This window comes from Triturus cristatus, chromosome 6, assembly GCF_964204655.1.
Source record: "Triturus cristatus chromosome 6, aTriCri1.1, whole genome shotgun sequence".
Lineage (NCBI taxonomy): Eukaryota > Metazoa > Chordata > Amphibia > Caudata > Salamandridae > Triturus > Triturus cristatus.
Genome location: NC_140589.1, coordinates 1,804,707,446 through 1,804,731,294, shown reverse-complemented (window position 1 = coordinate 1,804,731,294; position 23,849 = coordinate 1,804,707,446). Strand labels below are relative to the sequence as shown.

At 45.5% G+C, this 23,849-nt stretch overlaps 1 protein-coding gene across 11 annotated transcripts in view; it reads right to left on the bottom strand.

Moving 5' to 3' along the window:
• The window catches only part of OTOF (otoferlin), a 1,069,570-nt gene that overhangs the window by 890,131 nt on the left and 155,590 nt on the right, over nucleotides 1–23,849 (bottom strand). For all 11 annotated transcript variants that reach the window (XM_085613159.1, XM_085613153.1, XM_085613156.1 and 8 more), the window contains exon 2: nucleotides 3,307–3,365. In XM_085613159.1, coding sequence (XP_085469285.1) covers nucleotides 3,307–3,365 — 59 coding nt within the window. The remainder of the gene's footprint in view (nucleotides 1–3,306; nucleotides 3,366–23,849) is intronic.

Sequence of the window (23,849 nt, the reverse complement as noted above, 5' to 3'; positions counted from 1 at the left end):
AAACCAGTTGAGAATCAAATCACAGTAGTTTCTAAATACTCCACCATGAGCGCCACATACAAACGTATCATCAAAAAACATTGGCAATTACTAAAATTGGAACAGGATTTTAACCACATACCTACACCAGAAATAAAAACATTGGGGAAATACTCAAACAAACAGAACCATCATCCGTACACCCCACATTCAAGGGGACTATTCCATGCCTAAACTGTAACAACTGTAACAACATCATAAAAGGTGAACACATCACACACCCCATGAAAAGGCATAAAATCAAAATTAAAACAACTGCGACATGTGACACCTCTAACGTCATCTATGTGCTCAAATGCCCTTGCGGCAAAATCTATGTTGGACAAACGGAGAGGAAAATAAAAATCAGACTAAATGAGCATAAATCCAACATCAGAACTAAACAAATCAAGTCATCAGTCGCCCAACATTTTGTTGAAGCTGGGCACAATGTTAGTCAATTAAAATTCTGTATCCTCGAAATCATTGCCAAGAAAGAAGGGAGAGACAATCACAATTTTTTATTGCAAAGAGAGAACTATTGGATTTATCTTTTGAACTCCATGAAACCGTTCGGAATGAACGAACGCACGGAATTTACATGCTATCTTTAATCATTTGAACCACATAGAGCCTCATGGTCCATATGAATCAATTATTTGGTGGTCATTCGTTTATTTGTTTATTAGTTTTATTTTACTTTATCACTATATTTTTCATTCTGCAAGCAATTGTTGATAATTCTTTTGATTGTAGTTTAACCAAATTCCTTCACTTGATGTTCTTGTTCCTACGTGTATACAACCCATTTTTGTGATTATGACATATAATTTCACCCATTCTCGTTTTTTCACACACTCTAGCATTTATCTCTGCAGCTTAAACACCGCTTTAATCTGTCCTCACCCCATCCATGTTCACGTCGTAGTCTTTCTTTAATGTTTAACTAACTCATCCACGTGACATTTCCCTTCAACACTTCAACTTCCGCGTTCGAACCCTTGCTGACACACCTCCCGCGTATCACCGGCTTTACACGGCGATGCGACTGACACCCGGTAAGCGTGAACCCAACTAAACTAACCCTTATACTTCGCCAACTTTTGACTTGCTCGGTTTCGGTGGCAACAACTTGTTAACCTTTATGGCTATAATCTTACAAGAAATGGGTTTAAGGACACAGGATTCTATGTAATTGTTGTCATCTGAACCGTGTTTTAACCAAGGTTAACCTTCCACCAGACGCATCATACCACTACGATTTAAATTCACATGGGTGTTATTAGCTTTAGATTATTGACACCCCCTAAACACCTCCACTACCATTACTCGTAATCGACACTTGTCCCAACAATAACGATTCACCACCCATTCATAATATTTCCCTCCACCCCCTTCTTTTACAGCGCTTCTCACCATTTATCTCACTTTCCCTGCCATATCACAATGCATGGGTGGCAATAAGTCCTCGTATATTATACTCACTACCATACTTATCATTTCTAGATTTCCCCTGATGAAGGCATGAACGCCGAAATGCATTGGGAACGTAAAACATATTTGCCGCTAAACGCGTAAGATGTATATAATGGATTAAAAAGCAAAACCCTCAAGCTTTATGGAGAATCCAAATGAACAATAAAGTTTTTTTAAACCTCTTCCAGGACTACAGTCAGTGCCAGGGGGACACACCCCAATGTTTTTGGGGGTGCATCTTACAGTTTACATGATATGACACAGTGTATGGTTCATTCAATTCCAGTCTTCGCAGGCATGTCCCGTATCATTCCAGGTCAGGCCAGTGCATCTCAGACGCTCAACTTTAATCTGATAGTTCAGTGTTGGGATGACGATGTGCGCATGTCGTCTGCAGACCACAACATTGGTTGGGAAAGAATTGTAACTTCTGCACAGTACAAGCAGACATGGGCGAAAAGTGAAGACATTCCCAGAACCACCCACACCAGAACCACCCACACCAGAACTACCCACATCAGAACCACCCACACCAGAACCGCCCACACCAGAACCACCCACACCACAACCACCCAGAACCACCCACACCAGAACCACCCAGAACCACCCACATCAGAACCACCACACCAGAACCACCCACACAGAACCACCCACACCAGAACCACCAACACCAGAACCACCCACACCAGAACCACCAACACCATAACTACCCACACCAGAACCATCCACATCAGTTAGAGTCGTATAAATACTTATTATCACACTCTTGGATATTCAGGTAAGTGTGTTGCTCAAGAGAAGAGTCAAGTAGATAGAATCTGGTTTAGTAAATTCCACCAGTGCTGGCACTTTGGCAGTGCCGATTGTAATAACTAACCGGGGCAAGTTGTTGATTTTGCAATGTTCCCCTGATGCAATTGCTGTTTAGTACCACTCAGTCGGTTCAAATGTCTACACAAATTTGCACTGCAACAGTGTAAAATGTGTTCAGTTACAGTGCAAAATTGCAATATAAGTGTCAGACCTGTGGGCAGGCTATGGATGTTGGCCAAGCATCACCTATGCAAAGAGAATGAACACACCTGTCACCCATCTGAGTAGTTATATGCCCACTGGTGGCTGGTGTATGAAGCCACAGAGGGGCAAAACCTTTTATGGTTTTCCTTCAAGCACCTCTTACCATCAATGAATTCAAAACCCTGAGTTGTAATAAGACCACAAAACCTAGCATGAATGGGTATGAGGTGTGTTCGTTGGCTTTAATCGTCTTTCCTTGCTTTCTGATCTCCTAATGCACTGTGGAGCACACAGTTTCATATTTCACAATGCATGCTGAATCACAATTTTAGGTTTCAGTAGCAAACATTCTCTTCTTCCAATGCATCATGGCCATGTGCAGTTATTTATCTGCTAAACGTATGCACGCCCTCCCATTCAGTCCAGCTCCAAATATGTATTTGGCTCTGACCTCAACTCACTGGAGGATTGTAGCAGCGGTGGTTCTCAAAAGCAGGAAAAGTATAGGGGTGTCTCAATCTGGAAGCGTTTTAATCTAGCTCCTCCTACAAATACTACGTCGCTACCCTAAATCCACCAGTGTCTCGAGGTGATCCAGTCTGCAGTGTGTACAATAAACATGGAATCTCAGCGTGCCCTGTTCATGTACCTTGACTTGAAAATCCACTCAAAAGTAATGTGGCCTAAACAACTCCAAATTTACTAACGGAGAGCAAAAGGCTCTTTTGACCTTCTGAATCCAGAGGGATCCACCCAATCTCTGTCATCCAAGAAGTAATTTGTAAGGTTCCTTACCTCGTCGAACCTGGCTTCATCCTCGCAGCCCTCAAGAACTCGCGTGTAGAAGGACAGCCCTGCATGGAAAGAGAAGCCCCATTAGTAAGAGGAAATGTCTGTGCCTTTCCACAAACTACTGTAGTTTGAGTTAAAAGTGGTAAAATTATTTCCACCATTACATTTAGTAAAATGCCTTAATTAGTCAAAATAATTTCCCTTTTAATTTTCGAACACAATATATAAAGCTTTAAACTTTAAACATACTAATCTTTTTTTTAACTATAGCATTTAAAATAATATAGGAGTTGATTTATTTTTATGATGTCACCATTTCTGGATATTTGTGCAGGAAACTAAACAGCCAGAGATGCCTTTGCCTCATAGCTTCCCACTGTTATATGTGTTCATTCTGTAGCCACACCCCAGTGGAGCCCCCCCACGTGCAAGTGTCAACACTGCCACGCGCTCTTAAAGAAATATCCTCACGGTTGACAACTCCGGCTCAGTGGCTGCCATTGGGGTAAAGCAAGACATAGGCAGAGGATGTCTCTATAACCCCCCAGCTCCTCTCTGTCGCTCTGTCTCTCTGTCATCTATAAATAGCATACATGTGTCCAATTATTCTTAATTAACAATGATACTGACTCAAAAAACTATGGGGCAGATTTACAAGCCCCTTGCGCCACTTTTGCGTCACTTTTAACATGGGAAAAGTGGCGCAAAAGTGGCGCACAGGGCTTGTAAATCTACCCCTATATGCGCATCTGGGGCCGTATTACACACCGCTGCACCGGCGCTAATTGTCACTGTGTGCCAGAGTATGTTTGTGTTTACGTGCATTTGCGTCTGTGCACTAATACAATATGCGCGCAGACGCAAACACACATAAACACAGAAGCCACGATTTACAAGCCGCTTGCGCCACTTTTGCGTCACTTTTAACATGGGAAAAGTGACGCAAAAGTGGCGAAAGGGGCTTGTAAAAATGCCCCAGAGTTCAAAGTCTGTGCAACATCACAGCGCACAGACCAATCCTCTGTAATGCGATCGGGCGGATACTCTGGCGAAAACTAGCGCCTGCGCAGCCGTGTGTAATACGGCCCCTGGGAATACTTCAGGTGTACGAACAGCTGCTTTTGAAAGGGCAAATTCATTTAGTTGTAGTATTCACAAAACGTGGATTTGAGCCTTCACATGAACATTTATACAAATATTTACATTTATGGCAGTAAGGTGTAATTTTACGTGGGAGCAAAACTACTCGCAGCGGCAGCGGAGGTTTGTGGGTTCTCCTGGGGGAAACACCTTTAGAAATAGGCGAACAGCCACCTACACGCACGGTTTGGGGGTTTTAACAAACTGTTGCAGGAAATCACACAACCTAGATACGCTGCTAAAGTCACCGAAATCAACACCAGGAGTAAAATGCCCCTGGAAAGGAAAATGGAGAGGATGCAACAAAAATGGGTGGGAAAGCCTAAAAAAAGGTTTATAGTGCTTGTGCACGTTTGTGTTATATTTAGGCACGCATAAATATACAGCATGTAAGTTTTTACATGTGTGATTTAAATGCTTCTGAGTAAGAAAGAGTCGTGGGACAGTTAGGGGCGTCCACAGTATTCTGAACTGCACTCTAAATGCAGGAGGAACCTGATGGGAGTACATTTCTAACTACCTTTTGTAACTCAGGCTTCAGGACTGTGACATAACAAGAATGAGAAATGAACTCGGGGGAGGGGTGAAGGGAATGTGGGGGCCTATGCCCAGATATTGAGAGCTCTTACTGAAATGAGGCCAGAGGTGCAAAGCATATTTTCAGTCACAAACTCTCCGAGTTGCAATCTACTGATCCCATTTAGGAGTCTGTTGCTTTTTACTGAGTCCTAAAACGTGTTTGGAAATAGAAAAGGAACCGCTATTCTTCAGTGGGCATCCTTTCCAAATACTGATTCCTGCCCATGAGTATCAATGGTTGAGGGGCAAAAGAGCAGTCGTAAGCCATTGGAAGGGTGCAAACCTCTAAGTTGGGGTGGTAACTCATTTGGAAAAGGAATGGTCCCCTTTTGAATGTTTTTTAAAAAGTGTTGGAGAGGAGGCAGTGGTGCACGGGACCACAGCAAACTCTAAAACAAACATTTAAAAAACATTTATTTTTAAATGCAGCCCTGTTATCTTTAAAAAATCCCCAGCAGGCCACCATCCTTGTGATGGCCTCCGACCGCAGTGAGTCTCAATTTGTGACCTACCTTATTAAGTTTCAAGAGGTTGGTTGAATGCAACCCCCAACTAGTCGGGTTTTTAAGAACCAACCTATTAGTACATAGTTCAGTTCTTAAATAACTTTACTGGTTGCAAAAATGCTGGCCACAGTTTGCGACCAGGATTATGTACTACATATTCGTACATCTGGCCCGTAGTTCTCGTCACTCTGTGACCCTTGTTGCAGCGTGTGGTATACCCCCATAGTATTGTTCACCTCCCCACCCCACTCACCGGAGATGCTCCGTTAGTGCCCTTGACATGCAGACATTATTTCTTCTAATGTGGCTGCAGAAGGAGGTCAGTGGAAGTGCAGATGTTTAGTCTCTAGCACAGCTCTTCTCCTTTGTTAAAGTGCAAAACTTATTTGAGCAAAGCTTACTTTTAACATTAGCATGTACTTTATTACCAAACATTCTAACGCTGCGGAAGGCACACTTCACGCCACCAGAGACCATCATCAGATGGCTTTCTACAACTGCGTCTTCTTACGCCCAGTACCTCAGTTGCCATGACATTTAGTGATAACCCTGTGTAGACAATAGCCTGTCAGCTACTACTACCAATAATGGACGGTATGAAACCTAAGGCGAGCCCCATCTCATAGCGACACTCCATACCTTCATTGGTACAGGTGGCTGTACATTGAAACGCTATGACCCCTTGTGTGGACCAGAAAGACATTTTTAATCGAAGGTATAACTCCTCTTTGCCGTGCGACTCACACCCACTGTCTAAATGAAGCAGTGTGGAGCTGGTACAGTCTCTGCACTTCATTTAACTTTGTGGGGAACTCTGGCTGTACTGATTTGCAACAGGAAGACAGCGTCACCACAAGTCGTGCAGCCTGCGAGATCCCGCAGTAGATACGCGTCCGTACCTAATCACCGAAGCCTTGAATACAAGCACCTTAAGGTAAACACCTTCTTTGGAGCTCTACAGAATGACATTTGAACTCCTAATTTGATTTGGGGTAATATCCCTTTATTTCACCACCCACTATACGTTCCTAAGGTCCTGACGAAAGCCCCCCGACCCTTCGGGGCGAATTAAGGGCTGAAACATGTCGACCAATCACTCTGACTGATTGTGCAGTGGACTCATTATACGCCCTGTCTGCACATCCCCCTTTTTATTCTTTTCCCTTGCTCCAGACAAAAATAAAACACAGTCCAGGCAGCATGAGGAATTTACTTTTTTAATATTTTCTCACTTAACACGAGCACTTCACAATTGTTTTTATCTCTGATCACTACTGTAAATATCCAGTGGTCCCCTTCCGGGTGGAGGAAGCATAAAAGAAAACCCAATGATGATGCTGTCACGTTTTTAGAAAATTAGGCAGAGAATCAAGATATACCGCCCTATGAACCGTTTAAACGTGAATGAGGGTTTTTTAAGGAATAAATGAAAAACCGCACAAACCTGGAAAACAGGTACAAGTGATCCATTCTATTTTTGATTATCAACTACTTGCCGGAAGGTGAATGGACCACATCCCCTTCTATCTCCCCTTATCTTGATTTAAATATGTACTGATTTGCACCCACATCTCTCATTAAACTGTTGTCTTTCACTTTGTTTGGGTGACCGCTGGAGAAAGTGGTGGATTTTAGACTGCAAACCTACGTCACTGAAGTAAACTCTACTCAAACCAGCCAGAGACTTAAAACCTGCCAACTTGCCAATCTGACCTTGACCCCAACTGACCCCAAACTCAGGAGTCACAGTCCCATTTCCACACCTTCTATGGTCCTCTCTCACCTTCCAGCCACGCTCCAGCCAGGCATATGCTCCAGCCTCCCTAAGCCAGACAGCCCAAGTGGCTCAACCGCCCCTCTTTCAAGGCTTACACTTGCCCCTCTTGTTTTGCTCTAGCCAATCTCTCTGTGCTTCTTTCCCACGTCCCTCTCTTGGGTACACTCCCCCTCCCCCTCAGCTAGCCTCCACTCAGCTGTCCTCCCTAAGGCCAGCTAGGAAGCCTTAATTATTGTCTCTCCACCTCTCAATGGATTCCACAATACAAGCGACCTCTCCCACCGTCAGACACCAATGATCACCCAAACAATGGTCACTCATCACATCCTGCCTGGCCATCACTCCTGAGGACCCATCTGAGAACACAATGCAAGAAGGCAATGTTCCATCGCCGCCATTTTGTACTCTGTTAGGTCTATTCGTAGCTTCCTCTTCACAACCCCATCGTCTGAAGCGGCTGCCACTCGAATGTAGCATGTTGCTCCCCTTCCCCTGAAATAATGTGTAGAAATAAGGTTTTTCCACCCAAACAGTGATACTACCATTTGAAGTCAGGGGGAGAGTAAAGAGTAACACAACACTGACCTGGCAGATACCAAGCAAGGGCATCATACCTCAACAGATGGCCCCCTTTCTCGCTGCCTGATCAGGCAGCTCTTTGCTATGATGCATATCCGGGTCTCTCCAATTGCAATATGAGAACTACCATTCCCACTCTGATGCCCCATCCCCCCATGACCACCTTGTACCTTCTCTCCCACCCCCCACACTTCTCTCAAGGAGAAAGGAGGATAGACCTTCTCCGCCAAGCATCGGCATCTGCAACTCCAACCCCGCCCATATCCAGCAAGCCCCACCCTCCTTCACCTGCAGGAGGAGCCAGGTATTCTTATCTTCAAGAGACTCCTTCCAGGATTCAAACTCTTCTTCTCTATGGCCTTGTTCACCTTTCTTCTGTGTGCTCCTTGTGTCTTTCCCCTTCCCTGTTGAATTCACTCCTGTATTGTGTGCAGTGCTCCATTGCACTGTAGCTTGGTTAGGGCTTTATGAGTCACATACATACATACAGACAGGCAGACATATATATATACATACAGACATACATGCACCTCCTCCTCTTCCACTGTGATGTCCTGAAGAATCACTGCAGCCTCTCGCCCTGCTTTACGCCTTGGACACATTATACCCCAAAGCACTCTGTGGGTTTTCACACTCATGCTGCTGGTATGCGGCTGGTATGCTGCTGGTATGCTGCTGGTATGCCGGTATAACTTTGGCTTTGTAGGAGAGCTGAGGGCTGTTATTATGAGATACATTTAGAAACTTGCTTAAAATCACGTAAATACCAGGATGAATTGCAAATGTGTAAATTTAAGGCAGTGACTACACAATAAACCTCTGCTCAATTGAGCCCATTGCATTGTGGGACATTGCATTGTTAAAGGGATGTAAGGGTTAATTCCTTTGCAAATAGGGTAAGGCAATTTAATGAAATACTTTTTTTTTTTACACGTAGGGTATCCGGGATCCTTCCCCTGGGATGACGTAACATTCCACAAAGAAAACGGTACTGAGAAGTAGCCGCTAAACAGCACGGGCTATTTTTCTTTTCTGTGAATTCATTCAACTGAAAATGTAATGAGTTCCCAAAGGAATTCTTGGACTGTTAGCAGTAGTGGTAATGATATCAATTGAAGCTAAAATTAAGTGCCATCTAATCTTTATTTTTCATTTATTCAGTTCTGGGATTTGAGTATTATCTTAGCTCACTTATGATTCTTCTTTTTTTCTGTTAGTGATGGTCATTATTGTTTTTCCCTTTCGGATTCTCTTGCTTCAAGCAAGAAATGCATCAGACCTTTTCTGAATCTGCAGATGTTTGAATCACTCACCTCATGCAAAGTTGAAGAGTTGTCTACCATACCTGAGATCTTCTCTGCCACTCAAGTGAGCCTGTCCTAATTGAAGAACCTTCTGGCAATAAATAGAGAGCAGTGATTTTCAGTGAGACCAAGTGCCCTGAAGCCTAAAAGAAGCAGAGTCTTGTAGCTGTGGCCTTTCTCCTTTGTTATCCTTGATGGAACTTGAGAGGTACCACCTCATCCCGAACCAGAAGAGCTCCTTGAAGCCTAGCATCCTTCCCTCACAGTGATGTGGCCCGAACACAGTAGGAATCAGATCTTAGCACTTGTTTAATTGCCTTGCCTGGTGTTTGTATATTCTTACATCTCCCAGGACCTCGGCAGGGGTTCACCTTGAGGTCTGTCCATTTTGACAAGAGGGAGCTTCAAGGAGAAGTTTGGAACAGCTGAATAGGGTGTTGTAGAAGCTCAGCCGAGGCATTTAAGCTTGTAGTCGCTCTTCCACCTCTATTCTACCACTGGCTTTTATTCATTGCTGATTGGTTGGCTACTCCAGATCATAGCTGCACAATCGCTGGGTTAATATATGATTACATAAAGTAGAAGCCTGGATGCTTCCTTGTAATCGTGAGCAAATTATCTTTTGGTTTCTTTACTAGAGTATTCCACCAAAATATTTTTTCTAATATATCGATTGATCATACTACCCTGGTTCAAAAGATTAACTATTCCTAACTCCGCATCTACTTACCTCCCTACAAGGTATTTAGCTGTAGAGTTAAGAATATTTAATCTATGCCTTCTTATATGTACCTAATTTCTCAATATTTTGTTCCTTAATATTTTGACTGTTATATTGTGCCAGGATGATATTTTACAAACAATTATTTGAGATAGAACCTTAATCAGGTCTTTAAATTTATAATAAATATGAAAAGTTACTTACAACCTCAGTATAATAGAGGTGTCTTTTGAGAAGAGCCTTACAAAGATAATCTAAAGTTAAATTTCTTAAATTTTATGTGTTTCCGTAATGATTTCAGAAAACTGCACTGCATAGCAATTTTAATGTTTTTTAAACCATTTTATCAGTTTTGAATGTGACAATTTACACTAATACATCCCTTATCCAAGCAAGCTGAATCTGTGCTACAGCTACCAACTTTCCAAAGTATTCTGCGAGATAGCATAGACTTTAAGTTGCAAACTCCAATCTCTGGAGCTTAATTAAAGGTGCTGCCTGCGGCGGCTGGAGGATGCGGGAGCGCCTGAAGCCGTAGATATGCAGTGGATCTGGAAGTGAGGAAATCAATGCCATATTGATCGTGTTCGGTGAGAAGGTGCTTCATGGACTCTGTGTCAGACAATAATGGGGTGTGAAGTCTCTATCTCTTACTATGTCACACAGCCCACCTCATCCTGAGTGATGAAAAGGGATTCATTCGATATCCGCCACTTCATTACAAATCCCGCACGCTCCCGCCGCTTGGAGGAAGAATATTGAACTCCCCAGCCGGTGTCCTCTGCACACAGCCTGCCGCTAAAAATGCAGGGCTACAACCACAGACTGGTGAATCAACACAAGGTGCCTGATGGAACACACCACAGCTCATCCACATTGTCACACATGTCCTACTCAAAAGCAAATCCAACTGAGCTCAAGAACTAGGAACTGTCATGATATTACCTGTGTCCTGGCACTTCTCCTTTGCCTGCTCATAGAAGTGTAAGGTATGTTCAGGAGTGCATGCCTGTTGGACATGGCCCTTCATAGATCGATTTCCCTGAAGCATTTTACTTTTTGTTCTCCTGGTTTTGCCAACTCTCTTTCCCTGATCTCGGGACTCTGGACACTTTTCCACTGTTCTGCAGTGGGAAAGTGTGTGCGCCCTTCCTGCACAGGTCAGGATAGGGTGCATACTTGATTGGTTTATTTGTCGTACCCCTGAGTGACCTGTAAGAAGGTACACCACATACCCAGGGCAAGTGCGACACTGGCTAATAGGGGGATGTCACACTCATTATGCCTCCACCTGAATAGCCTGTCAAAAATGTCTCATACTCAGGTTGGCCGGCCTCACTCTGTAGCCAACCCTGGGGGGCCATTCACTACCACCAAACCAGGGTAGGTGAGGGGCTGGGTAGTTACATCTGCATGTGCACTGCCCGGGTAGGGACGAACCCCATGTGGGTTTTCCCTAACTAGTGGGTCAGCTCTCCTATGGGCTACTTCCTGGGTGTGGCCAATTCTCTTGTTAGGGCCTTAGGGCATGGGCCACTTTCCCACTGTAAGTGCAGTGTGAAAGTGCGTGCACCCTTCCTACACCCGGAAGGGTGCTCTTAAATACATGTCCAGCTTACCATTGCAGGCTGGTGTGCGCACGTACACCGATGGTGCTCCTAAATATCCGTCCGGCCTGGCATTACAGGCTGGTGTGCGCTTGGCACCGATGGTGCTCTTAAATACATGTCCAGCTTACCATTGCAGGCTGGTGTGCGCACGTACACCGATGGTGCTACTAAATATCCGTCCGGCCTGGCATTACAGGCTGGTGTGCGCTTGGCATCGATGGTGCTCTTAAATACGTGTCCAGCTTACCATTACAGGCTGGTGTGCGCTTGGCACCGATGGTGCTCTTAAATACGTGTCCAGCTTACCATTGCAGGCTGGTGCGCGCATGTACACCGATGGTGCTCCTAAATATCCGTCCAGCCTGCCATTGCAGGCTGGTGTGCGCTTGGAACCGATGGTGCTATTAAATACGTGTCCAGCTTACCATTGAAGGCTGGTGTGCGCATGTACAGCGATGGTGCTCCTAAATATGTGTCTAGTCTGCCATTGCAGGCTGGTGTGCGCACGTGCACTGATGTTGCTCCTAAATATCCGTCCGGCCTGCCATTGCAGGCTGTTGTGCGCTTGGCACCGATGGTGCTCTTAAATACGTGTCCAGCTCACCATTGCAGGCTGGTGTGCGCATGTACACCGATGGTGCTCCTAAATATCCGTCCAGCCTGCCATTGCAGGCTGGTGTGCGCTTGGAACCGATGGTGCTCTTAAATACGTGTCCAGCTTACCATTGCAGGCTGGTGTGCGCTTGGCACCGATGGTGCTCTTAAATACGTGTCCAGCTTACCATTGCAGGCTAGTGTGCCCATGTACACCGATGGTGCTCCTAAATATCCGTCCAGCCTGCCATTGCAGGCTGGTGTGCGCTTGGAACCGATGGTGCTCTTAAATACATGTCCAGCTTACCATTGCAGGCTGGTGTGCGCTTGGCACCGATGGTGCTCTTAAATACGTGTCCAGCTTACCATTGCAGGCTGGTGTGCGCATGTACACCGATGGTGCTCCTAAATATCCGTCCAGCCTGCCATTGCAGGCTGGTGTGCGCTTGGAACCGATGGTGCTATTAAATACATGTCCAGCTTACCATTGCAGGCTGGTGTGCGCTTGGCACCGATGGTGCTCTTAAATACGTGTCCAGCTTACCATTGCAGGCTGGTGTGCGCATGTACACCGATGGTGCTCCTAAATATCCGTCCAGCCTGCCATTGCAGGCTGGTGTGCGCTTGGAACCGATGGTGCTCTTAAATACGTGTCCAGCTTACCATTGCAGGCTGGTGTGCGCTTGGAACCGATGGTGCTATTAAATACGTGTCCAGCTTACCCTTGCAGGCTGGTGTGCGCATGTACAGCGATGGTGCTCCTAAATATGTGTCTAGTCTGCCATTGTAGGCTGGTGTGCGCACGTGCACTGATGTTGCTCCTAAATATCCGTCCGGCCTGCCATTGCAGGCTGGTGTGCGCTTGGCACCGATGGTGCTATTAAATACGTGTCCAGCTTACCATTGCAGGCTGGTGTGCGCTTGGCAGCGATGGTGCTCTTAAATACGTGTCCAGCTTACCATTGCAGGCTGGTGTGCGCCTGGCACTGATGGTGCTCTTAAATACATATCCAGCTTACCATTGCAGGCTGGTGGGCGCTTGGCACTGATGGTGCTCTTAAATACGTGTCCAGCTTACCATTGCAGGCTGGTTTGCCCATGTACACCTATGGTGCTCCTAAATATGTGTCTAGTCTGCTATTGTAGGCTGGTGTGCGCACGTGCACTGATGTTGCTCCTAAATATCCGTCAGGCCTGCCATTGCAGGCTGGTGTGCGCTTGGCACCGATGGTGCTCTTAAATACGTGTCCAGCTTACCATTGCAGGCTGGTGTGCGCATGTACACCGATGGTGCTCCTAAATATCCGTCCAGCCTGCCATTGCAGGCTGGTGTGCGCTTGGAACCGATGGTGCTCTTAAATACGTGTCCAGCTTACCATTGCAGGCTGGTGTGCGCTTGGCACCGATGGTGCTCTTAAATACGTGTCCAGCTTACCATTGCAGGCTGGTGTGCGCATGTACACCGATGGTGCTCCTAAATTACCGTCCAGCCTGCCATTGCAGGCTGGTGTGCGCTTGGAACCGATGGTGCTATTAAATACGTGTCCAGCTTACCATTGCAGGCTGGTGTGCGCTTGGCACCGATGGTGCTCTTAAATACGTGTCCAGCTTACCATTGCAGGCTGGTGTGCGCTTGGCACCGATGGTGCTCTTAAATACGTGTCCAGCTTACCATTGCAGGCTGGTGCGCGCATGTACACCGATGGTGCTCCTAAATATCCGTCCAGCCTGCCATTGCAGGCTGGTGTGCGCTTGGAACCGATGGTGCTATTAAATACGTGTCCAGCTTACCATTGAAGGCTGGTGTGCGCATGTACAGCGATGGTGCTCCTAAATATGTGTCTAGTCTGCCATTGTAGGCTGGTGTGCGCACCTGCACTGATGTTGCTCCTAAATATCCGTCCGGCCTGCCATTGTAGGCTGGTGTGCGCCTGCACTGATGTTGCTCTTAAATACGTGTCCAGCTTACCATTGCAGGCTGGTGTGCGCATGTACACCGATGGTGCACCTAAATATCCGTCCGGCCTGCCATTGCAGGCTGGTGTGCGCTTGGCATCGATGGTGCTCTTAAATACATATCCAGCTTACCATTGCCGGCTGGTGTGCGCTTGGCACCGGTGGAGCTCCTACATATCTGTCCAACCTGCCATTGCAGGCTAATGTGTGCTTTGTGCTGATGGCACTCTTAAATACGTGTCCAGCCTGCCATTGCAGACTGATTTGCACAATTGTTCATTCACTCAGACTATCCTGTTTAAGTCACTAGCCAGCCTGAGAGACCTTTCACTTCAATCGAGTACCCTGAGGGTACGCCTTCAGGGGTGAAGCAAGTGGTGGGTGAAAGGCAGGACAGGTACACAGGTGTGTCCCCTGCCCAGGTAGGGAGGAATACCTATGTTTGTTTTCACTACCTATGAGGGTTGCTCTACCCATAGGCTAACATGGGGAAATGGTTGAAATTACCTCAGGCTGCAATAGTGCATTGCAGTATAGCAGCCTCATGATACTTCATATTATCAGATTTGCAGCAACAATCCCTTGTCAGTGGTAAAGGGGGCTTTGTCGGAATTCGCATAGAAATGCCACTACTAGAACGTGGGCATTTCTGTGCTCTAAAACTCTTTGTGTGCCTTGGTACTTGGCATTTCCCAGCAACAGCTACTGGAATGACAGACCTCTGCCATTTGCGGCCAACTGGAGAGATTGGCGGATTACTGCCATTAAACTGGACCACGTGCCATTCCCGAATAGTGGCTCTCCAAGGGCTTGCTGAGCTTGGCCCTTATTCTTTTGGAGGTCACAGAGACATCAAAGATCGCCGAAGAGGGACCCACACCGTCTACCTCTGACACCTGAAGCGTGGTGCCCTCTCAAGTGCCTACATCATCTGCTGGATTCCAACTGCTACACAAAGTGGGCATGGAACCAAGAATTGTGCCTGGAGTCCGGATTGCCTTGTGTGGTGCCCTAAAGTCTGGTCTGCATCTAAGCATGCATAAGAGTCTAGTTCAGAGGTCTTCAAACTTTTTGATGCTGAGACCCACTTGTCAAACCTTTTTAGGAGTAAGCACCCCCTCCTGATAAAAATGTCTAGAACCTGGTACTCCTCATCATCGACATCCGTAAACGCCCCCAAATTTCCACACAAAATAATTTTTACAGTGGGGGAATAATATTAAACAGTGTTTGGCAAACCAAAGGTCAATGAGCGTGGGGGCACTGGTCAAAGGTGTAGCTAAAAACAAAGGGCCTCATTTATGCGGAGTTGGGGTCTGGCAACACTGCAAGTCTTCTTGCTGCGCTGCCCTATGCCTATGTGAGATGGCAGGAATGCACCGTATTTAAGAAATACGGTGCATTTCTGTCCTTTCCCCTTGCGTTGGCGCACAAATTGCTGCCCAGCACCAACATAGGCAGGATTATTTTTGTGCAGGAAGGGCACCTTCCATCACAAAAATAATCCTGAGAGAAGTTTTCCTCTTTCTATGTGAGCTGCAGAATGCAGCACACGTGGAAAGAGGAAAAAACGAGGAGAAATGTTTTCACTGGGGAGACGTACATTTTTGGTGCTGCCTCAGGTTGAAGTGATTTTTTAAATATATGGCAGCATCAAAATCCGTGGGTGTTGCATGGGAACACCCACGCAGCGCACATGGAACACCTCCTTGATGCAGAGTTAGGCAAGGCAGGAACTTGCCCTGCTTGGTCTCATTCCATATCTATGAGGCCATGCAAAGCCATGCAGGGTGACTTTATGCCACCTCACAGGTATGGTTGAGACGCTTGTACTGCCAGAGCGTAAAGAAAAACTGGTGCTCTGGTGGCGCAAGCCTCTCATAAATAAGCCACAAAATATTCTGTATGTTTTTTAGGTCTTTCACCATCAGGTACCTACATATAAAATAATGGGCAGTGTATATGAAAAATAAATGTAAAAAGTTGTTAGGAATACCAGGGCTTATGTAATGCAACTTCTTTTTTAAATAACTGCCCCTTCAACACCTCCTTATGGGTTCTAAGGGCTGTGTCAGTACAGTTATGATTAAAAGCACTTCACAGCCCAGTTGTTAACTCTTTGCACTACCACTCAAAAAAAACAACTCCTTGTCATCACAAAGGTTGGAGTGATTCATGGGTCCCAAGCACCCTTTACAGTTGTAGATTAACTAATGGGGCACATTTGCATTTCTTTCAGGCGGCCAGGCACCCTGACACAAAAGCTTTTCACCAAACAGGAGACTCAGCAGACGCACAATAGAAATTAGCTGTCCCAGGACCGCTCTCCTTTTCCAAAAGCAAAGCACATTTTTAGAATCCAGGCAAAGTCTGGCTGGGGAATGCACGACCCCCTTCCCAGAACTCCACGGCCCCCCTGCGGGTCGCGCCCCACAGATTGAAGGCGTCTGGTCTAGTTGGTGGTGAGTGGATTCACCGGGTGCGGGACCCAGTGTTGCCCGCTTTCTCGAGCGTGCTGCATCTCTCTCATGCGACACGAGGACTGCATGATCATTGTGTGCGGTGCCCGATTCACAGGCAGCCACCCTTGGAGGTGGGGGTGTAACTGTAGTAGTACCTCATTCTACCTCATGAGAATTAGCGGAACTTGCGCCTGTGTGTGTGACTGGAGCTGTCTGGTGAGACAAATATTGACATGCCCTGGACGTTGTGCCTCAACGTGTACCTGACAGGGTGCTTCCCCCTTCCGAGAAGCCCCCCTGCTTCATTTTCCATTTATTGACCATTCTCTTACTAGGCCCTCAGCATGGCGGAACAACTGCCCTCTCATCTGGTCTTCCCCAATGACACCGTGTTGCAAAATAATATTGCCCGGCTCGGGTCTGGGTGGTGAGAGTGACTGATTGGGCTTCAGGGATGCTTCCGAGAATGATTGGAAGGGACTGTGTGATCCCCATTGCTTCACAGCACTGAGCTGGGCCTGGAAGGCCCTTGGCGGCCACTTTGGTGTGACTGTGTATTAACCTCAAACCGCTTCTACTCCACATCCTGTGGGTGAACTTCTCGAGTGGCTGCCAAACCCCTTTTGCCAAATGCCTCCTAATTGATCTTGCTGCCTACCCCTACCTGCTTCCCTGGGACCCTGGTGAAGAGTGACTTTAACCGCATATGACCTGCTGCCCAGAGATATACTGACAAGAGCAGGACTGCACACGTGCATTACATTTCCACATATAGAAGGTACGTCTTGTTGCAATTTCACCTGCAGTAATACTTACACACTAGTGCACTCTTCTTAAATGTACATTTTTGTCAATGTGGTTTTATGCAGGTGGCTTTGTGCACTTTTAGTATAGTGGAGGCTATCACACTTTTGTAATGTGATTTATTTACTTTTTGAGGCAATTTTGTCTCTGAAGTGTTCCCCCAACTATGTGTGTGATGCATAAATGCCACTGTACTCTATCTAATGTTTCTGTTTCAGTTTGAGGTGCATTAAATGCACCCACACTTGAATTTATTTGAAGCTAGCAAGGCTCTTAGGCGCTCAAGTGGGCCCGATTGATTTGACAACTGTGTGGTGTTGTTCCCATTCCCAAAACGACATAACTTTTATAAGGGACCCTAGACCCTCAGTTCTAATCCAGCTGCAAATTGAGAGTCTCTATTACAAAATCATGTCCCATGCTTTTTCTTTCCAATTGGTTTTATTTTTTCATTTTTAGGCATGCTTGATTACATTAATTGTCCTTTTCTTTGCACTAGTAAGAATCATATTTTCCTTTGATGTGCATGGGTTTCTATCTCTAGTCTAAATACACTTGCCTGCTAGGAAGCACCTGTGCTGTTCTATAAAAACCATATGCAATTGTTCTTTTTTTTTTAATAACAAGCATACGACCATCATATTTAGGCAGCATGTTTCATTTTCTTCTTCTTTTTATTTCTGGTTCATATCCTTACAATCCACTTTAAAAAAAATGCAACAGTCGCACCAGATTGCCCGGACCAGACATATTGACTTATACCTTGTTATCATTGTATCCATCAGTAGAATAAAGACCCAATACAGTAAGTATTAGGTGAACACAGGCAGGTGTACACCCAGGCTTTATATTAGGACATAAAGTAACTTTTATTTGCAGCGAAACATCATTCAAAATTGAGGCTCCATATTAGTTTGCCCTGATCCGAAGCAATACAGAGAACTTTCAGCCATTACCGCTTCTTATAATCCTGCTATGCCGTCATTTAACAAAAAGCAATCTCCTGTCAAAGATAAGGGTGTTCCTGCTTCTCCCTGTTGACCTAAAGGCCAAATGTAATGGAAGATTAGTCGCCTATCAGACATATGACTGCATGAATTACTACCATTCGCTTCCCCGGCCAGGAAGATTCAATCTCACGCTTAATGAGGCTTGGCCTGTAATCCATCAGACAGGCAGAGCAACATAGCAACTCAAAATCCATCCATTTATGGACCTTCCAGCAAAGAGGGTCTCGCAAGACCACAAAAGTGCGAACAGTACTCTTCTCGCGGGGAAGGGTGTGTACGCTTTGTACCTGTATGCGGGCTGTCAGCAAATGGATGGCCGAAAAATGCCCACAGGTAAATTCAAACAAGACCGAGGTGCTGCTCTTCAGAGCTTATTCTTCCTTTTGGACGCCTGCCTGGTGGCCCCAAGAGTTGGGCCCTCTTTCCAAGCTAGTCAATGAAACCCAGAACTTGGGGGTCTTGATCAATGCTAAACTTTCCTCCATTGATCAAGCCAATGCTGTTACAGCTAAAGCCTTCTGCATGTTCAAGGTGATTAAGAAGTTGCTTCCATTCATTCCACTTCAGCATTATTGAAATTACCTGTTACTTAACGCACATCAACATGTTCTCAAAAAATTACAACATTGCAAAATGCTGCTGCACATTTGCTTCTTAGGGTCCTATGTTCTGCATTCCTGGGACTTGGGAAAAGTGCAAGCTGCGACACACTAACCCATCCGTCCCCCCCTCCAAGTGCGATCCCCGTGGGCCTGGTGGAGCAAGTTGGCCAAAGGCCATGCTACCACATCCACAGCTGCAATGAGGGGCACCAGCTTATGAGTGTGAACTACAACAGGCACTACTGAGATAGACAGTGAACAGATCCACAGACAGAGCGGGTGAGGCAGCATCCTTGACCTGCCGTATGGGGGGGGGAGACACTAGCCGTAGCCGCCCCAGAACATCACCCACACGCTACCATTGACAGGTAGGATTAAAATTGGCACTATAATGCACACCCACCCCTGGAGAGGATGAGGGTACTTTGGTGGTCCTCTGACCTCAGGTCATTCCAGAGAGGCTTTTACACTGCCTAGCAGTGCTGAGGTGCTCGCTGATACCTACGGACTTTGGCATCGCACGGGAAGCATTGGCCAACAGACAACTCCTTGCAAGGCCTTCCCCTGGCACCACAGTAGAGGCATTACTGGACTCTGGAACTTTATCGACATAACGACATACCAAGGGGCTGAAATGGGGGATGCACCATGGCCTCCATAAGAAACAACGAAGATGGCACGATTAAAGAGCTCCTAGAAGTTACAACCAACAAGTGCAATGGAGATACGGTGAAATTGTCCAAAATACAAGTCAGCGAGTACCATAACAATGCTGAAGATCCACCTAATGAAGATGACAAGGTCACCAAGAGATTCATGACCCAAATGTTCCTGGACCTGATGAAAGAAATCAGCTTGATGCGGACAGATCTGAACCAAAGCATTGCAGTGGTCAGTCGAGACCTGGCTGACCTGGGTCTGAGAGTTGTCAGGGTCAAGACTGATTTGTATATGGCTGGGTCCAAACTGGAATGGCATGATGAGCAAAAAAACGATGGTTTGGGGTGAATGTTTGACATTACTCTGCATTCTGTCCATCAATAGTTGTTTTTGCCTGGTTCAGAGAGTTAGCTCACTGGAATCAGTCTAGGATTAAAGATGCCTAGAGCTCAAAGAATACCGTGCCTGGTTGCTGGACCTACATGACCAAGTGATATAAATGCAAGAAAAACAAGAAGACCTTGAAAACAAATCCTGGCGATCCAATTTACATGTAAGATGAATCCCACTGGGGAAAGATGGGAATGACGTCAGGGCTTGCAGAGGCACTTTTGGACGAGCACGGCCCGGATCCCCTCCACAATAACAGAGCATATAGGACATGCCCCCCGTCCCAGAGCTCTTGGTCGGCCCCAAACATTCTAGTGTGCTTTTATCACTTTGCTGATAAGGAGGAGATACTAGAGGCGATGGGGGTGATGGATGTGGAGGGGTGGAGGAGACCAGATTTGCTACAAGGGGGATTACATCCAAATCTTTCAGGATGTATCTGAAATCATGCTAACCAAGCGCAGAGCCTTCTGTGCTAGTACCGTCTTTTTCAAAGAGCATAAAACACGATACAGATGGGGATACCCCTTCCGCCTACACTTTGAGTGAAGGGGTAAAAAATGGGTGACCAAATCACTGCGAGAAGCATGCTCAATTCTCGAGGTCCCGCAGCTGAAGGTACACCAAGGTAGTCCGGACAAATTCTCATGACCCCAAGAAAGAAGTTGGTCAAGACCAAAACAAGACAGATTTCCCCAAGTAGGGAGGACCAGCTAGCAGAATGCAAAGCAGGCCTCAAACAGGTGCATAGAGGGAATAGGGGATCCCTGTCATTGGATTTTTTTGATCTCCCAGGCCAGTAATGCAGTGGGGCACCTGCCCTCGGTCCTCCGGTTGAACACCGCTATTCACTCATGACCTGGGGAAGGGACTCCAAGGCAGGGAACCACTTACTATACACAGGCTACAATGACTTGTGTCGGGTGGGTGAGGCGCTGCTGCCGAAGCTGACAGAGGGCTTCCTCCTAGACACTTATGATGGTAGTCCAGTTCCCACATGGCACTGTGCTGGACACAAATCTACATTTGGAGATGGTGGGACTATTAGTTTATCGGTTTGTTTGGTTTTGTTGCTTTAATATGTTGTGGGAGGAGTGGGGAGGTTGGGGGGAGAGAGGGATTAGGGAGTCAAGTCTCTATAATGGGGTCAGAGCTCAATTGCAATAATGCAAAAATCGCTATAAAGCCACTTTCCTTATATGTAGGCTTTCCTGTTTTCAGTTTCTATTTTTGGCAAATTCTGGTATTTTTTTTCAGTGTTTTCAAGTGATTTCAGTTCCTTAAAAAACAGTGGTTATCAGTGGTTACACATTTTCGCGCCATTAAAAACAACAGAAACAGTTTTTTTCTGGTGTTTATGGAACAAATTGCTTGTATTATTGCTTGCTTTCTGCACTGATAGTGCTTGGTATATAGACAGTGTACGTACAGTGTATATGAGGTCCAAATACATTTTTACAAATCAAACCTATCGTAGTACACCATACAATACTTCTTCAGTGAGTCTTTGGTCATGCACGCTTGCTCTTTCCTTCCCATATAAACTTTTATGTGTGAAAAGGCCCTCTCAACATTTGCACTTGAGACCGGCAACGCTAAAATAGCCAGTACACAATTTGCTAACTCAGACCACTGACATAGTTTCCATGCCAATACTGGTTCACCTGAAGATTGTGATTCTCTGCGACAGGTTCTGCAACATATGCGTTGAACTGGGCGCATATGCCTTAGAGTTATTGAAGCGGTCAAAAATGAGGCAGCACCTTTGAAACTCCGGACAAAATTTCCCTTTACGGAAGGGATCTCTAACTTGTGCAGAGTACCACAGTGAGGCTTCATTGACTTCAAATGCCATGGTTGGTGAAGGGCTGTTTCTCATACATTGTAAAATAAAAGTTCCTGAATTGCTCCTCAACATTTCTTTGCTTGCCAAGTGACAAGCACTCTAACGTGGAACATGCTGCAGTGCCAAAGTCACTAAAAGTGTTGCCCAGCCTACTCTCAAGGAGATGTTTCACATCTACACCAATTATGCTGAACACATGGTAGAAAAGGGTTTTTTCATACTCTAGTTTTTTTATTATGTCCACTACAGCAGTCATGCTTTTTTCAAATCACTATCAATATGTGACCAAAGATCCTCACATTTCTTGCCTTTGGCATCATCACTCAGCAAAAGTTCTGTAAACGGTTGCCACATGGATAATATAGCATTAATGGCCTCTAGGACTGAGAACCACCAGCTAAGTAACACTGTTGGAATGACTCTTTCTTTGATGCCACACAAAGCACAAAATGAGAAATATTTGACTTTAGTTTCTGCACATAACAAAACAGTACACCAGAATTGGCTAAAAAGTCAATAGCATTCTTCATTAACTCTGAAGATTGTAAAGATGCTTTCAGCATACCATCTAACAAGTGGCAAGGATCTCTTACAGGGAAGCACTTCAGCTCAGGTATCAATTTTTACAGGTCATCACACAACTTATTTATATACGTAGCTGAATCACTGCAAATACAAACAATATCACTCCAGTCTTTGTTGAACTTGGTAAGAACTTTTTGCGGCAGCATTTCAAGTGACACTGCGTTCCATGTTTCCCAAAAGTCTGGGGTCATGTTTTCACCAGTTTCCCAGATGCTTTGAGACTGCACTCTTTTCACATATACCTGTCACTATACCTTGCATTGAATGTTTAAAGCCTGGGGTGTTTGGCATTTAACCAATATCAATACTGACTCACTAGAAAAGTGGGCTGATGTATCAAGGGTTTTTACCTATTCTCTGTGGGTAAATGTGATGGCACATATTGGGAAAGATTCTTATGAAACTTAAACTTCTCCTATCAGTGAAAGACTCAAACGTAGGTAAAAAATCAAATATGATTTTGATATTTCCTGATTCTCCACAGTTTATAAAATAAATAAACAACACCTAAAACATGCTTCTATCCCCTGTATCTTTAGACCAAGTAGCACATAACTGAAAAAAGAAAGAAGAAACAATGTTTTAGTGACATCCCTAAACAACAAAACTCAAGCAGAATAATGTTAGCCCAGTCTTTCTTACTGCTACCTTATATAACAAAGTTACATTGTATTGTCCCCGTTCAGGAAGAAATAAAAATGACTCTTACACTCTTGTTTTCCTTTCTTTGAATGACATTTAGTTTGTGGTTATGCAGAGGTTTTTTCAGTGTTTATATGTTTACACTGGTGAGGGCTATTTCCCTTCCGGTGGGGTTTTATCAGTTATTATAGGTTTGAACTTAAAGCTGGACAGCCTACTTATATGCCATTACACACCATTCACGTAACCACATATAACGTAAGGGGCCTTAATATTCCCCTTAAGAGACGATCCATTTTGCAGGGGCTGACTAGTCTTCCCACAGACATAGGGCTACTCAAGGAGACTCACCTATTACGGCAAGACTGGGCACTCCTGTGGTCCTAAAATGTCCCTATGCAATTTTACTCCAGAAAAAGATGGCTGGGTGCAGATTCTGATCCACTAACACTGCCCACTTTTAGTAAATTTGATTTGCTGTGACAGAGTGGGACGACGGGTAGCCCTTATGAGCACTCACCGGGGCACACCTTTGACTGTAGCTCCGGTTTAATGCCTCAGCCAGGGACAGGAGCGCTTCCTCACTGACTCTATATGGACTATGACAGCCTGATCCCCAGCCCGACCCTAATACGGGGAGGTTCCAACTTAGTTTGGGATGAATCAGTGGACATGGACGAAAGGGGTCGCAGAGGGATTCCAACATAAACCCTGACAGGCAGATCCCTGATGGAAGAGATGGGCCTTATTGATGCCTGGAGACACTGACACCCTTTGGG